The sequence below is a fragment of the Gadus chalcogrammus genome, chromosome 23, assembly GCF_026213295.1.
Source record: "Gadus chalcogrammus isolate NIFS_2021 chromosome 23, NIFS_Gcha_1.0, whole genome shotgun sequence".
Classification (NCBI taxonomy): Eukaryota; Metazoa; Chordata; class Actinopteri; order Gadiformes; family Gadidae; genus Gadus; species Gadus chalcogrammus.
In genome coordinates, this window is record NC_079434.1 from 6,299,177 (window position 1) to 6,311,676 (window position 12,500).

Genomic DNA, 12,500 nt, shown 5'->3' on the forward strand with positions numbered 1-12,500 from the left:
CTCTCTCTCTCTCTCTCTCTCTCTCTCTCTCTCTCCACTCTCTAATTAACGGGACAGGGGAAGGTGTGTGGAGAACACAGCCAGCTTTAACACTCTCTCAGTAAACATGCCTGTTTATTGACTCTTGTCAAACCCACTAGACAGCGGGGCAAGGTGATGTGTAAGGGGACAGCCTGCACCTGTTATGAGGAGTGACAGGCAGGTGCTTACTATCGCCCTGAATGGCTTACTTCATAGCTGTTTACGCTGTCTGCTCGTTCTCATCTATTGCATTTATACGAAGATATTCCGTGAAGCGATTTTCATAAATGTTTTCCCTCCAGGGTTGCATGCATATATGAAAGGTTGCTGAATGTCCTCCAATGGCAATAACCTTTCATTCTTCATTTTTTTACCTGCTCCCCTTATTGTTACCTTCCACCAGCACCCCGAGTTACAACTACGCCCCCAACATGGACAAGCACTGGATCATGCAGTACACGGGCCCCATGAGGCCCATCCACATGGAGTTTACCAACTTCCTGCACCGCAAGAGGCTGCAGACCCTCATGTCCGTGGACGACTCGGTGCAGAAGGTACGCAGAGACCCTCCCCTGATCGGTCCGCCTCCATCTCCACCTCTCTGTGTCTCTCTCTCCTAGTGTTCTCCTATTCATGAATGTTTAAATAACCGTGCCTTTTATATCCACTATTTCAGCCTGACTTTCATGATGTTCTGTTGACTTCACTCTAAACTTTAATGTATTGTTACCTGAACCACACATTACAACAAAAGATCTCCTCATCCCCTTAATAAGGACCCTCCTCCTCATTTTGAATCTTTACTAATTCCTCTGTGGCCCCCAGGTGTACGAGATGCTGGTGGAGACGGGAGAGCTGGACAACACGTACGTGATCTACACCGCTGACCACGGCTACCACATCGGGCAGTTCGGCCTGGTCAAGGGCAAGTCCATGCCCTACGACTTCGACATCCGGGTGCCCTTCTTCCTGAGAGGGCCCAACGTGGAGGCCGGGGCCACGTAAGACCCAAGCCCTCTTTCTCTTCCATAGAGCTTTGGTTCGTTCAACCAAACATCTGTGAGCACGATGGCTAACCTGGCTTGTTCCTAAATGATCTGTATCTAAAATATCTGTCTGTTGGCCGCTTTGGAATTAAGTGTCTGCTGCCAAAGGACTAAATAGCTAATGAGTTACTGACATGGTTTGAGCACGCAGAATGCTTCACATGACCACAGGGCGCAAGCCACTCTTTTAATCATGATTATTTTTGGATGACACGAGGCATGCGTAGAGGCTTCCTTCATTTTTCCTCCTCTAAATTCTTGAAATCGCTGTGTGACAGTGGGAACTATGGGAAATGGGAAAAACATGTTCTAAGTCAAGGCTGTTTATCTAACAGAAAGCATTCCACCTTGACTTCATTATTTCAGGGGAAAGGTTCAAGGTACAGCAGACGTGGTTGTGTTTAACATATGACTGTGTGCGTGTCTTGTGCGTAGAAACCCCCACATGGTGCTGAACATCGACCTGGCCCCGTCCATCCTGCACATCGCCGGGCTGGACACGCCCGCAGACATGGACGGAAAGTCCATCTTCAAGCTGCTGGAGCAGGAGAAGACAGGCAACAGGTTCGTGAGCCCGACCCCGCACCGCGCTCCAAACCATACACAATAACATCGTAATGCGCATCACATGTGCTACAATCACACTGCTTTAGCCAACGGTACCAAAGCACTGAACAAGAAAAAAGCTAAGTGTCCCGGCCAAAAATCCAAAATGGCAGCGTTCCAGTTATGGGGGGACGGGGGGGGGGGGACGTGGTTCCAAGTGCAATTTGAGCAGGACTCGGCTTGGCTCTGGTACATTGGCCCGCCATCCTTTGAGGCACTTTTCCCTCTGTTGTGTTTTTGCCTTTTCTCATTCGGGCTGCTAATTGAATCATTTGATTTCCCCGGGCCGACGTGAGCAAAGGGACGTTGAAGTGTGCAGCGAATGACCTCCGTTTAGCCACGCTGGAATGCACTCCGCAAACTGAAGACTGTAGGAACCCCTTAGTCTAAACAAATTCCTTTCAATTCAATGGGCCTGGGAATGTACAAAAAACACTTCTTCTTGATTGTATTAAAGTGTTTTCTCTGTTCGGTCGGCGGTCGTAAAGGAATATTGATTCCATATTTGACCCCGGCGGCCCCGCTAAGCGTGCCGCGTTGGGCGTTGCGTAACGTACCGGAGAAAGACCCGCATAGCAGCAAGGGCATCGGCCGTACCAAATCTATTACCCTTTCCGCCTTTTTCATTTTTCTTCATCTTCTCCTTCTTTTTTCTTTAGATTCAAACCCAACCGGAAACCCAAAGTCTGGAGGGACACATTCCTGGTGGAGCGAGGGTAAGCGGAGCGCTCTCTGATTACATTCCTCACCACGCACTCGTCGACTCATCGGCCCCCCAACACAACACACAGCACGACACAATGAGCAGCAAAGAGCGGGACACGCACGTTTTTTCTTTTTTTTTCTGTATTTATTGAACCCGGGACGCGCCGAGACCTCATGTGTCCGCCCCCCTCACCCCCCCCTCACCCCCTCACCCCCTCACCCCCTCACCCCATGATTTACCAGCACTCCCCCGTCCTCTTGCTCTCTTCCTTGGTTATTTGCTGTCTGACAGGCATTTCCTGACCGCAGTCGGCTGGGAAAACACACGTCTCCTTGGGCCGGGTTGTTTCAGTGGGACTATAAATGGCTGCCGCGTTGTGACAGCTCTCGCAGAAGGTTGCTGACGCCGTGACGACGGGGACATTGTTGGTTCCACAAACAAATAAGAGAGCAAAAACCAAAACCCAGCAAGAGCTTTGTCCTCAGTGTGGGAGGGGGGTAGGGTTCCTGCATAATGAGGCACACCGCCGTGACCCCCAAGAATGACTTGCCCCAGCTTCTCTGCACACACACACACACACACACACACACACACACACGCACACGCACACAGGCACAAGCAAACACACACTGACACACACACACACACACACACACAAACACAAACACTGGTAGAGATAAATGGCGGTTAGCGTTAGTGGTTAGCATTAGCGGTGATGTTAGCCTAGCTCCAAAGGGCTGGGAGGGGGTCACGTCTGTCTCGGGGGGATGGTCCTGGGTGAAATGACGCTGGCGGGGAGGGCCCCAACATCGAACCACTCGTGGGGTGTTTTGGGACTCGAGCTGCGCCACAGATTTCTTTAGCGACAGCCTCCCCCCAAGAGTTCAAGTACACACAACCCCCCCCCCCCCCCCCCCAAGCCCCCCAACCCCTCCACAAAAACACACATTCACTAAAGAAACAAAAAACAAACCAGTGTCGCCCCCTTTGTTTAACCTCCCCGCCATCTCCCATCATGCAACGGCAGAACACGACACCGCTGTTGTGTCTCCACAGCAGAGCTTTTGTTCGCTGCGACATGCTAGCGCTGCCGGAGAGAGGAGCCGGGGGGTGAGCTGTCAGGGGGGCTGACAGGAGGGGCGCGGGACAAATACCGCCGCCGTCGCTGTCCTCGCGTGGCAATGCGGAGGCCCCTGCTCAGAGGAGAAAACAATTTGGGGAGGAGAGCGTGGGGAGGAGGGCGGGGGGGGGACAGGAAGTGGGACCGCAGCCAGGTGGTGTCGTTTGCCTGAACGGCGCTGGCATCGTGTGTGTGTGTGCGATGATATTCCTAGATAAGGTTGGAGATGGGAAGGTTGGGAAGTAGATGATCCTTTCCCCGCGATGAGATATGTCCTGAAATATGAGGTTATTAATGCGACCCGTTTATACGTCTGCACGTGCGGCCACGTCAGGAGACAGGAGGGCTTGTCGTGGTTTCAAGAGCCATCATTTAGCTCGACCGCTGTACCAGTTAACACACCGCCGTAGCTAGCTTGTTAGCTTGTAGTTGGTAAAAGGTTAGGATACTGTTGTACCAGTTAGCCTACCGCTGTACCTAGTAGCATGGCGCTGTACGAGTTAGCACTATATCACCGTGGCTCCTCCCGCTGGGCACTTGCTTCAGCCGCTAGAGGAGTACGCTAGGGAGGCGCGCGCTTGCTGCGTATGAAATGAAAAGCACCCGACCTCTGACCCATTGGGGATTTAGCCCTTTTAATCCACCCTTCCATTAATCCCCGCTGTTTATGCGCAGCCTGTTGGCTAGTGCTCCCTTCCATAAGCGCCTAGATTAGCCTTTGCAGACCTCTGCCGCTTATTTCACCCCCACACACAGAACGGGGCTCCGGCAGAACAGAGTGATTTATTCAGGACTTCTCTTCACTTTGTGCTCTCCAAACACGGTGGCTGGCCGTGGTTACTGCGCGGCTCCTCCCGCCCAGCGCACACCGAGGCGTGTCCTCCCCGGATGCTCTCCCTGACCTTACAGTACCTCCACAATCACTGGAATGTCCTCTGACAGCTCCAGACGCCCTATACCGGAATTCAATCTTCTCCCGTGCGATAAATTCAGCACTTGCACAAGCCTCTAATGTAGTCGTCTGGCAGTCGGAGAGACACCAACTGTTGGCTCTTTAACCAGCTCCCCCCCCCCCCCCCCCCCCCCCCCAACAGCCTGGGCTACAGTGTGAACGTTGGCAGTGAACCTCCTGGGTTCAGGGCAGTGCCAGGGCTTGTGTACTTCTGATACGAGGAGACAGGTTGTCCCCTCACGTCATCGATATTTGTGTGTGTGTGTGTGTGTGTGTGTGTGTGTGTGTGTGTGTGTGGTGTGTGTGTGTGTGTGTGTGTGTGTGTGTGTGTGTGTGTGTGTGTGTGTGTGTGTGTGTGTGTGTGTGTGTGTGTGTGTTCGACCGGTGGATGGCGGTGTTTGATTAGCCTGGCCGGGCTGATCGGGGGTGATCGTTGGGAGTGTGTCTGTAGGGTAGAGGGGAGAGGCTGTCTGTAGGGTAGAGGGGAGAGGCTGTCTGTAGGGTAGAGGGGAGAGGCTGTCTGTAGGGTAGAGGGATCGGGCCGTAAAGTTTGGCTGCCAAGCCGAGGTCAAATAGCTTGGCTGGAGTCGGTGGCTAGGAGGGCATCCGCTCTGGATCAACGAGCCAATCACAGGGGGCCGCTGAGTGGACGTAAATCCATGGCTCTGGTTGCGGCTCTGTGTTGATAGGTAGAAAATACACTGAAATATAATTAATATATGCTTAAAATAAATATTCACACTCTCTCCCTAACAATCAGCAATAGTTATGATGCATAATATATGCTCATGCTGGCTGTTCCTTTATACAATTACTTATGTACTTCTTTAAAAGTTCTCATTAGCGTGATTTGTGAGTTGAGTTTTCGGGATGGTACCGTGCAGCAGTCGGTTGTCGAGGCGCTGTCATGAATGAATTGAGTAATCGAAGGTTGTCATGTGTCCTGCAGGAAGATCGTGAGGAAGAAGGAGGACCAGGTGAACACGCAGCAGACCAACAGCCTCCCCAAGTACAAGAAGGTGAAGGAGACCTGCCAGCAGCCCGAGTTCCAGACGCCCTGCCTGCAGCCCGGACAGGTACACACTCACACACACACACACACTCAAACACACAGGTACACACACACACAAACACACAGATACACACACACACACAGATACACACACACACACACACACACACACACACACACACACACACACACACACACACACACACACACACACATGCAGATACAGCACACACATATACACAAACGCATAGAGAGATTCAATACAAACAAAACTCACACACACACACACGTACACACATACAGATACAACACAGACACACACATACACATACACATACACTCACACCCACAAACTCATTCACAGATACACACACACAAACACACACCACACACACACCAAAAACACACAGATACACAAACACACACACACACACACACACACACAAACCCACACTCACACAGGCACAGCCCCCCATTAACACCTTTTGTGTGTGAAACAGCTGCAAACCTTTTTGTGAAAGAGAGTGGCGAGGTTGAGCGTAGGTTTGCCTTCACATCGACCCGGTTCCTCATCCAACAGCAGAGGTGCAAATTGCTCCCTGAAGGGCCTTCCTCCCCCCGACACGGCCCACATCTGGCCGACGCCGCGCTCTTAAAGGGCCACGCGCCAAATAGGCCTTTTAAATCAATTAGTTCATAATTGCGCTGCTTTTATGATATCTGATTTGGTCTCACTTGTTGAGCGCTGGCCCCCGACTGTTCGCCGCCTCCTTCCAGCTCTGCCCATTAGCCCCCAAGCAGCGGGCCGGTGGAGCGCCTGAGAACGCTGAGCGGCCTTGGCGTGCGCAGAACAATACAAACCCCACGCTGCACCCCGGCTCTTCTTGTTGAAGGTGGCGGTAAAAGGCAGACGGGGGTTTCCGACGGCCTGCTAATAGGAACCAGATCGGCTGGTGTTTTACTGCCTCAGCAAGTGCGTCCGCAACACTAAGTCGGTTATTAGGGATGTTAAGGGAGCTATTTGTAGAGCTCAGATGTGTGTGTGTGTGTGTGTGTGTGTGTGTGTGTGTGTGTGTGTGTGTGTGTGTGTGTGTGTGTGTGTGTGTGTGTGTGTGTGTGTGTGTGTGTGTGTGTGTGTGTGTGTGTGTGTGTGTGTGTGTGTGTCCTAGTTACTGTATGTGCCGTTACCGCCCATTGAGCATCCTGGGATTACTTCTCTCTTTTTTTACATGCAGGGGAATTATGCTGGCAAGTGCTTTGTGGGATTTTATTATACACCTTTCTTCCAATTTTGCCTATATATAATAAAACCCATGTGTTTGGATTTTTTTTTACATTTAGTGAGCTCTAACTCTCAACCATGGAGTTCTTCTCAAGGATGTAGGAATGCTTTACGTTTCTTTATTCAAGGTTAAGGGAACTAAATCCAGCCAATCTCAAAATACTTCATATTTTCTGAAATGTTTTTTTGGTGGCGAACAACCTTTAGATTTATTCATGAATAATAGGCTCCGCCTACCTGCCAGACTCCCCAGGGAGTGACCATTTCTGGAGTCTGACACGTGAGGTGATGACCAAACTGTCTCTGGAAACCACGGGCCAAAGACACATGCTATCATAGCTCTGATTCTTCCGTGGTTCCCCTAAAACGCTGCGGGACCTCGAGTCCGGATCAAATCAGAGCGTATAACTCGATAGTATCTCGGAGGAGTCAGAGAGTGGGCTCACCGTCTTCTGGCTACGATTACGTGTTCGTGCTTTCATGGAAACTCGTCCCGCCTCAGCCAGAACACGATCCTCTCTTGTACTTTCTTGTTTGGTTGTGCTGTGGGTGTAATTGTATTGGAAGTGTTTCGGGGCGATGTGTGTCATAGAGCAAGTGGTGGTTGTGGAGGAGTCCATTGATGATGTAACTCCTTTTTACAAGCAGTGTGATTCCAGACCGCTTCAGGTGTTCTGCTCCTGTCTTAGCTTGCCTGCAGAGGTCTTCCTCGTCTGCCCTCGGCCTTGTCTCGCTGTGTGTGTGTGCTCTCGCGCGATGTGTGTGAGTGTGTGTGTGTGTGTGTGTGTGTGTGTGTGTGTGTGTGGGCAGAGCTGTCGGGCTCCTCAGTCCGTTGAGCAGGGGCCAAACTGGAAACCTGACCCCCACTCCCTCCCCCTTTGCGGCCCTTTTGTCCGGACCCTCATTCCCACACTCGCCGCCCATCACGCGGGGCCTGGCGGGGTCCCGGGGCCGACGTGTTGCCCGCCCGCTCCGTTTGGAGGCCACAGGGTCCCACCCACTCGGCCCGCTCACACACTCACAGCGGCAATTAGGCCGACACGTTCCCAGAGCTGGTGCGACTGCAGCTGTTGAGACTGAAGTGTCTCTTGTGTGTGAGAGTGTGTGAGTGCGAGTGTGTGTGTGGGCTTCTGTGTTTTTTGACACAACCCGGCTTGGTGAGGCTCTTGGCCCCCCCCCCCGACAGCATCGAAGCCAGAGAAGGGGACAGTGATACGGGCTTTCCTCTGGCTCTACGGTGGACGAAGGAGGGATACAAACGGAGGCGCCGCCAGACAGATGCGGTTGATCCCTCTGCGGTGGTGTCGGTGTGTCTTTCTCTCGGGTTCCTGGAGGCCCTTGGGTTCTTTCCCCAGACTGTGTGGGATCCGCCTGACGGATCTTGCGGTGCCGCCGTTCTCGTTCTGAATCAGGGCAGGAGCAGCTTTTCCCTTTTCTTTCTGTTGTCTTTGATTGACCCTGTATCGCTTACACAGGGTCGTGCCCTATGTGTTTGGCTTTTCTTTCTGGGTTGACTTCCTGCCACACAATTGCATGCGTGGCAACAATCGCACACATCTGCTCATTTATACGTATAACTTTTTCCAATGTTGTCATTTCGTAACTCGCACTCCAGTTCAGATACTTCCCTCGAGGGCAGGTAGGGTGTAACAAGGCGTCTTGCTTGCTCAGGAATGCGTCGATGGATTGTGGACCTCGGGATTCGAACACAGAACCTTTTGACTGGGAGTCAAACACGCCGGAGCTTGGAGCATAGCATCACACGTAGCATTTGAACACAGTGTTTGAGCTACGTCTTCCGACGCCATCCAAACCCCGCCTCACTGATTGGTGTGTCTTGTCTCCCCTCGTGTGATTGGACAGAAGTGGCACTGCGTGGAGGAGATCACGGGCAAGTGGAGGATCCAGAAGTGCAAGGGGGGCGGTCTGAAGGAGGGCCCCAGAAAGAGGGCCCGCAGCCTGCGGCCCCGCAGCAGCTACGACCCCCGGGACCCCCGTGACCCCCGGGACGCCAGGGACCCCCGGGACCCCCGGGACGCCAGGGACCCCCGGGGCTGCGATTGCGGCGAGCCGGACGCGGGCACGGGCGCCGCCCCCTTCAAGCCCTCCCGCTCGGACCGCCGCGCCCAGCGCCAGTTCCCCGTCGCCAACGGGCAGCGTGAGTACTGCACCAATTAATTAACAAACAAAACGATGTTCATCCGTTAGCTCCTTTTTCTCTGCGTCGTCCACGGTTACAGCGCGCTGAAGACACCTTACACAGGCACAAGTACGAGACAAAAAAACGTGTGCGTGTTAAGCAGCGCAGCGCGTTCCCGGTCCAGCCCGGTAGTAGTGGACTGGGAGGCGGCGCCGTCACCGTTTCCATCGTCCCCGGAGCCAACCCCCTAGAAATAAATGTGACCTCATCACAGGCCGTCGTCTCAGCCAATAAACAAGGCTGGCTTAATGATAGGGCGTGGGCGGGGCCGACACGCAGGTGGGGATGTGCTCGTGGGCTTGTGTGTGTTTGCGCACACGCACACACACACACACACACACACACACACACACACACACACATTTGGACAGACTTGTACACACACACACGCGCGCAGAGCGATGACCTGTTCGCCCAGAGTCCCGTCAGACCTTGTTTATGTGCTGTCTCTCCATGGCGATGAGAATAATAACAGTGTAGGCCAAGGCTGTAGCCACGGTTTAGTCTAATAGATTATTGAGGACCTGAAGGGCACACAGATGCGTGACGGAGAAATGGAAAAATAAAATTGCATGCACATCCCCACTCCTATAACAAGTCCTTGGAATTAGGTCTCTCTGGTGGGAGGCCCTGGTAATGGTTTTTAATGGTACGAGCGTCGTTGTGCTTTACTGCCATCTAGTGGTGCTTTGCAGAAGTGTAGCTGAACAACACGAACCAAAGGTGATGCTGTAATGTGTTAAGGGGATTTGACGTGCGTAATTTTGGTCAATAACCCCTTAAATAAAGGAAAGCTACTTCATATTTATATTTGAATGTCATGGAAATCAGCCAAAAGCAGACCTTTAACAAATGACTGTGTTTCCTTTTCCAGGGTTCCGCCCCCGTTTCGTCCACACCCGCCCGGCCCGGTCCCTCTCCGTGGTGTTCGAGGGTCGGATCTACGACGTGGACCTGCAGGCGGACGACCAGACGGCCGTACAGCGTCGGGTCATCACCAAGCGCCACTACCAGCCCGAGGACCCTGAGCTCTACCCCGGCTCCAACGACGGCTCCGAGGAGATGCTGGCGGACGACACTAACGCCATCGGGTACCCCAACTCGGTCAAAGTCACGCACAAGTACGAGCCTTGACCCAATGACCCCCTTAATGAACGTTTCTCAAGGTCACATTTTTTAAAACTTAAAAAACTAGTGCTAAACGACTAAATTGTGTATAATAATAATAATAATAGTTCACTTTTTAACAAAATGTGAACAAAAACACATATCTCACCTGAACAAAGCGATCACATCCTCTAATGTGTGATTTTATCATTCAACATTTTGGTTTGTCAGATAATCTGTGTTTAAAAGTGTGTGTGTGTGTGCGTCTTCTAAGGTGTTTCATCCTGATGAACGACACAGTGCACTGTGAGAGAGAGGTGTACCAGTCCTCCCGGGCCTGGAAGGACCACAAGAGCTACGTGGACCAGGAGGTACGTCAGCCACTTATTATGGGATGGAGCGCACTTATCTAACATTTAAGTTTATGTTCAATCCATTACCTGGCCCCTTGTTACCCTCAATTTGTAGTTGTGGCAACCAAATTATAAGGATTAATTAAGTATTGAATTTCTTCTTTCCCAGATTGAGGCTCTTCAGGACAAGATGAAGAACCTCAGAGAGGTCAGAGGTCACCTGAAGAGGCGCCGGCCGGGCGATTGTGACTGTGGAAAGAGGAGGTTGGTGCTGATTTAAATTCAATAGAGCTTTATTGACACGTAGTGTAAACATTAATACATTCATACATATATTAGCACCCCCCCCCCCCACACACACACACAATCATCACAGTCCGTAGATGTGTGAGAGAAGTCTGCAGCTCCTTAGTGTCCCCTTCTCTCTGTTGTGTCGACGTTGTGTGAAGCAGCTTCTATGGCAAAGGCCAGCGAAACAAGGCCCACAGAACGAAGAACAAGAAAGGCCAACTGCACCCCTTTAAGTGAGTGCCCCTCCTCTGCGTCCGGTGTCGTTCTCCTCATCCATCGCTACGCATCCATCCCCCCGTGTGATGACCACCAGCCCAGTAATCCTCTACTGACCCCCCCCCCCCCCTCACAACACCCCAATCTCACACTCATACTACAAACCTCCTCATGTGTTTGTGACTGCATTGTGTTTTGGTAGTAATATATACAGTGTGTGTGTGTGTGTGTGTGTGTGTGTGTGTGTGTGTGTGTGTGTGTGTGTGTGTGTGTGTGCGTGTGTGATGGCTGTTCTACCTCTGCATGTTCCCTGCATGTTTTACTACCTTGACTGGCATGGTTGTGTTTATCGCTGCTTTTTGTAGGTCTAAGGTAGGTTGAGGTTTGGGTAAGTGTGTAAATGTGTGTGCGTTTGTGTGTGTGTGTGTGTGTGTGGTGTGTGTGTGTGTGTGTGTGTGTGTGTGTGTGTGTGTGTGTGTGTGTGTGTGTGTGTGTGTGTGTGTGTGTGTGTGTGTGTGTGTGTGTGTGTGTGTGTGTGTGGCTTTTGAAGCTCATTTGAGGCCTGACCTGGTCCAATGCATCGCAGTGTGTGTGCAAAGCGTGCCTTCTTGACATTTTCACGAGGTGTCTGTGGCTCTAGGTAGGGGTATAAAAGCCACCAGAAGCATATGGCAAGGGATATGGTGTGTGTGTGTGTGTGTGTGGGGGGGGGGGGTCTGGAAGTGATTTGAGCGTGTGGTAAAGATAGAGCGGCTCAACGGGGAGGGGGGGGGTCCAGGGGAGCCCCTGAACACAGCGCCCCTCGGCCTCCTCCACAGCAGCAGACATTGGGAACAGATTTGCGCGATCCGAAGCAGCTGTGCTCCGCAGTGCTCCGCAGTGCGCCGCAGCGATAAGAGAACAGTTTGATGCCGCACAAAACATTCAAATCATTGAGTGTTGGTTTTCGTCTTTCGCGATCTGAATGTTCAGATGCTAAATCCTCAGATATTCGGTGGCAGGGAACGAAACGTACTTTATGTATAATACGTCTTTGGAACGTTTTGGGTAATATTCAGGGCAAATGTTCAGGCTTTTTTTTGCATGCCAATATTCAACGACTCTATGAATAATTAAATATAGACCTGCGTTTTAATTACAGAGTTAAATAAACAAGTAAGCTCTTTATTTTACACAATGGCAAGGTCAATTATATATTTTTGGTGAATGTCCCCAAGACCCATATCATTCCAAACGTGCCTTTCTGGTTTCTGATTGGTGGTGTTCGTGTGTCCGTCAGGGAGGCGGCCCAGGAGGTGGACTCCAAGGCCCAGCTGTACAACGACCTGCGCAGGAAGAAGAAGGAGAGGAAGGAGAGGAAGAGGCAGAAGAAAGGAGACGACTGCAGCATGCCCGGTCTCACCTGCTTCACGCACAACAACGACCACTGGCAGACCGCCCCCTTCTGGAACCGTACGTCACTGCAGTGTCCTGTTGGACGGTTCATCACCACAGCTCTACGGGACCACACCCATACATTTATATATATGCTCACTCACGCATTCACGCATTCACTCACTCCATCACCCGAAATTAGGCTTTATTATGA

General features: G+C 51.7%; 1 protein-coding gene across 1 annotated transcript in view; it reads left to right on the forward strand.

Moving 5' to 3' along the window:
* The first annotated feature begins 489 nt into the window (after positions 1-489).
* The window catches only part of sulf1 (sulfatase 1), a 17,845-nt gene continuing 5,834 nt past the window's right edge, over positions 490-12,500 (forward strand). Inside the window, exons 1-10 of the mRNA XM_056584619.1 lie at positions 490-575; positions 847-1,022; positions 1,503-1,631; positions 2,333-2,389; positions 5,401-5,527; positions 8,609-8,903; positions 9,820-10,066; positions 10,327-10,423; positions 10,575-10,669; positions 12,192-12,364. Coding sequence (XP_056440594.1) covers positions 504-575; positions 847-1,022; positions 1,503-1,631; positions 2,333-2,389; positions 5,401-5,527; positions 8,609-8,903; positions 9,820-10,066; positions 10,327-10,423; positions 10,575-10,669; positions 12,192-12,364 — 1,468 coding nt within the window. The 5' untranslated portion in view covers positions 490-503. The remainder of the gene's footprint in view (positions 576-846; positions 1,023-1,502; positions 1,632-2,332; positions 2,390-5,400; positions 5,528-8,608; positions 8,904-9,819; positions 10,067-10,326; positions 10,424-10,574; positions 10,670-12,191; positions 12,365-12,500) is intronic.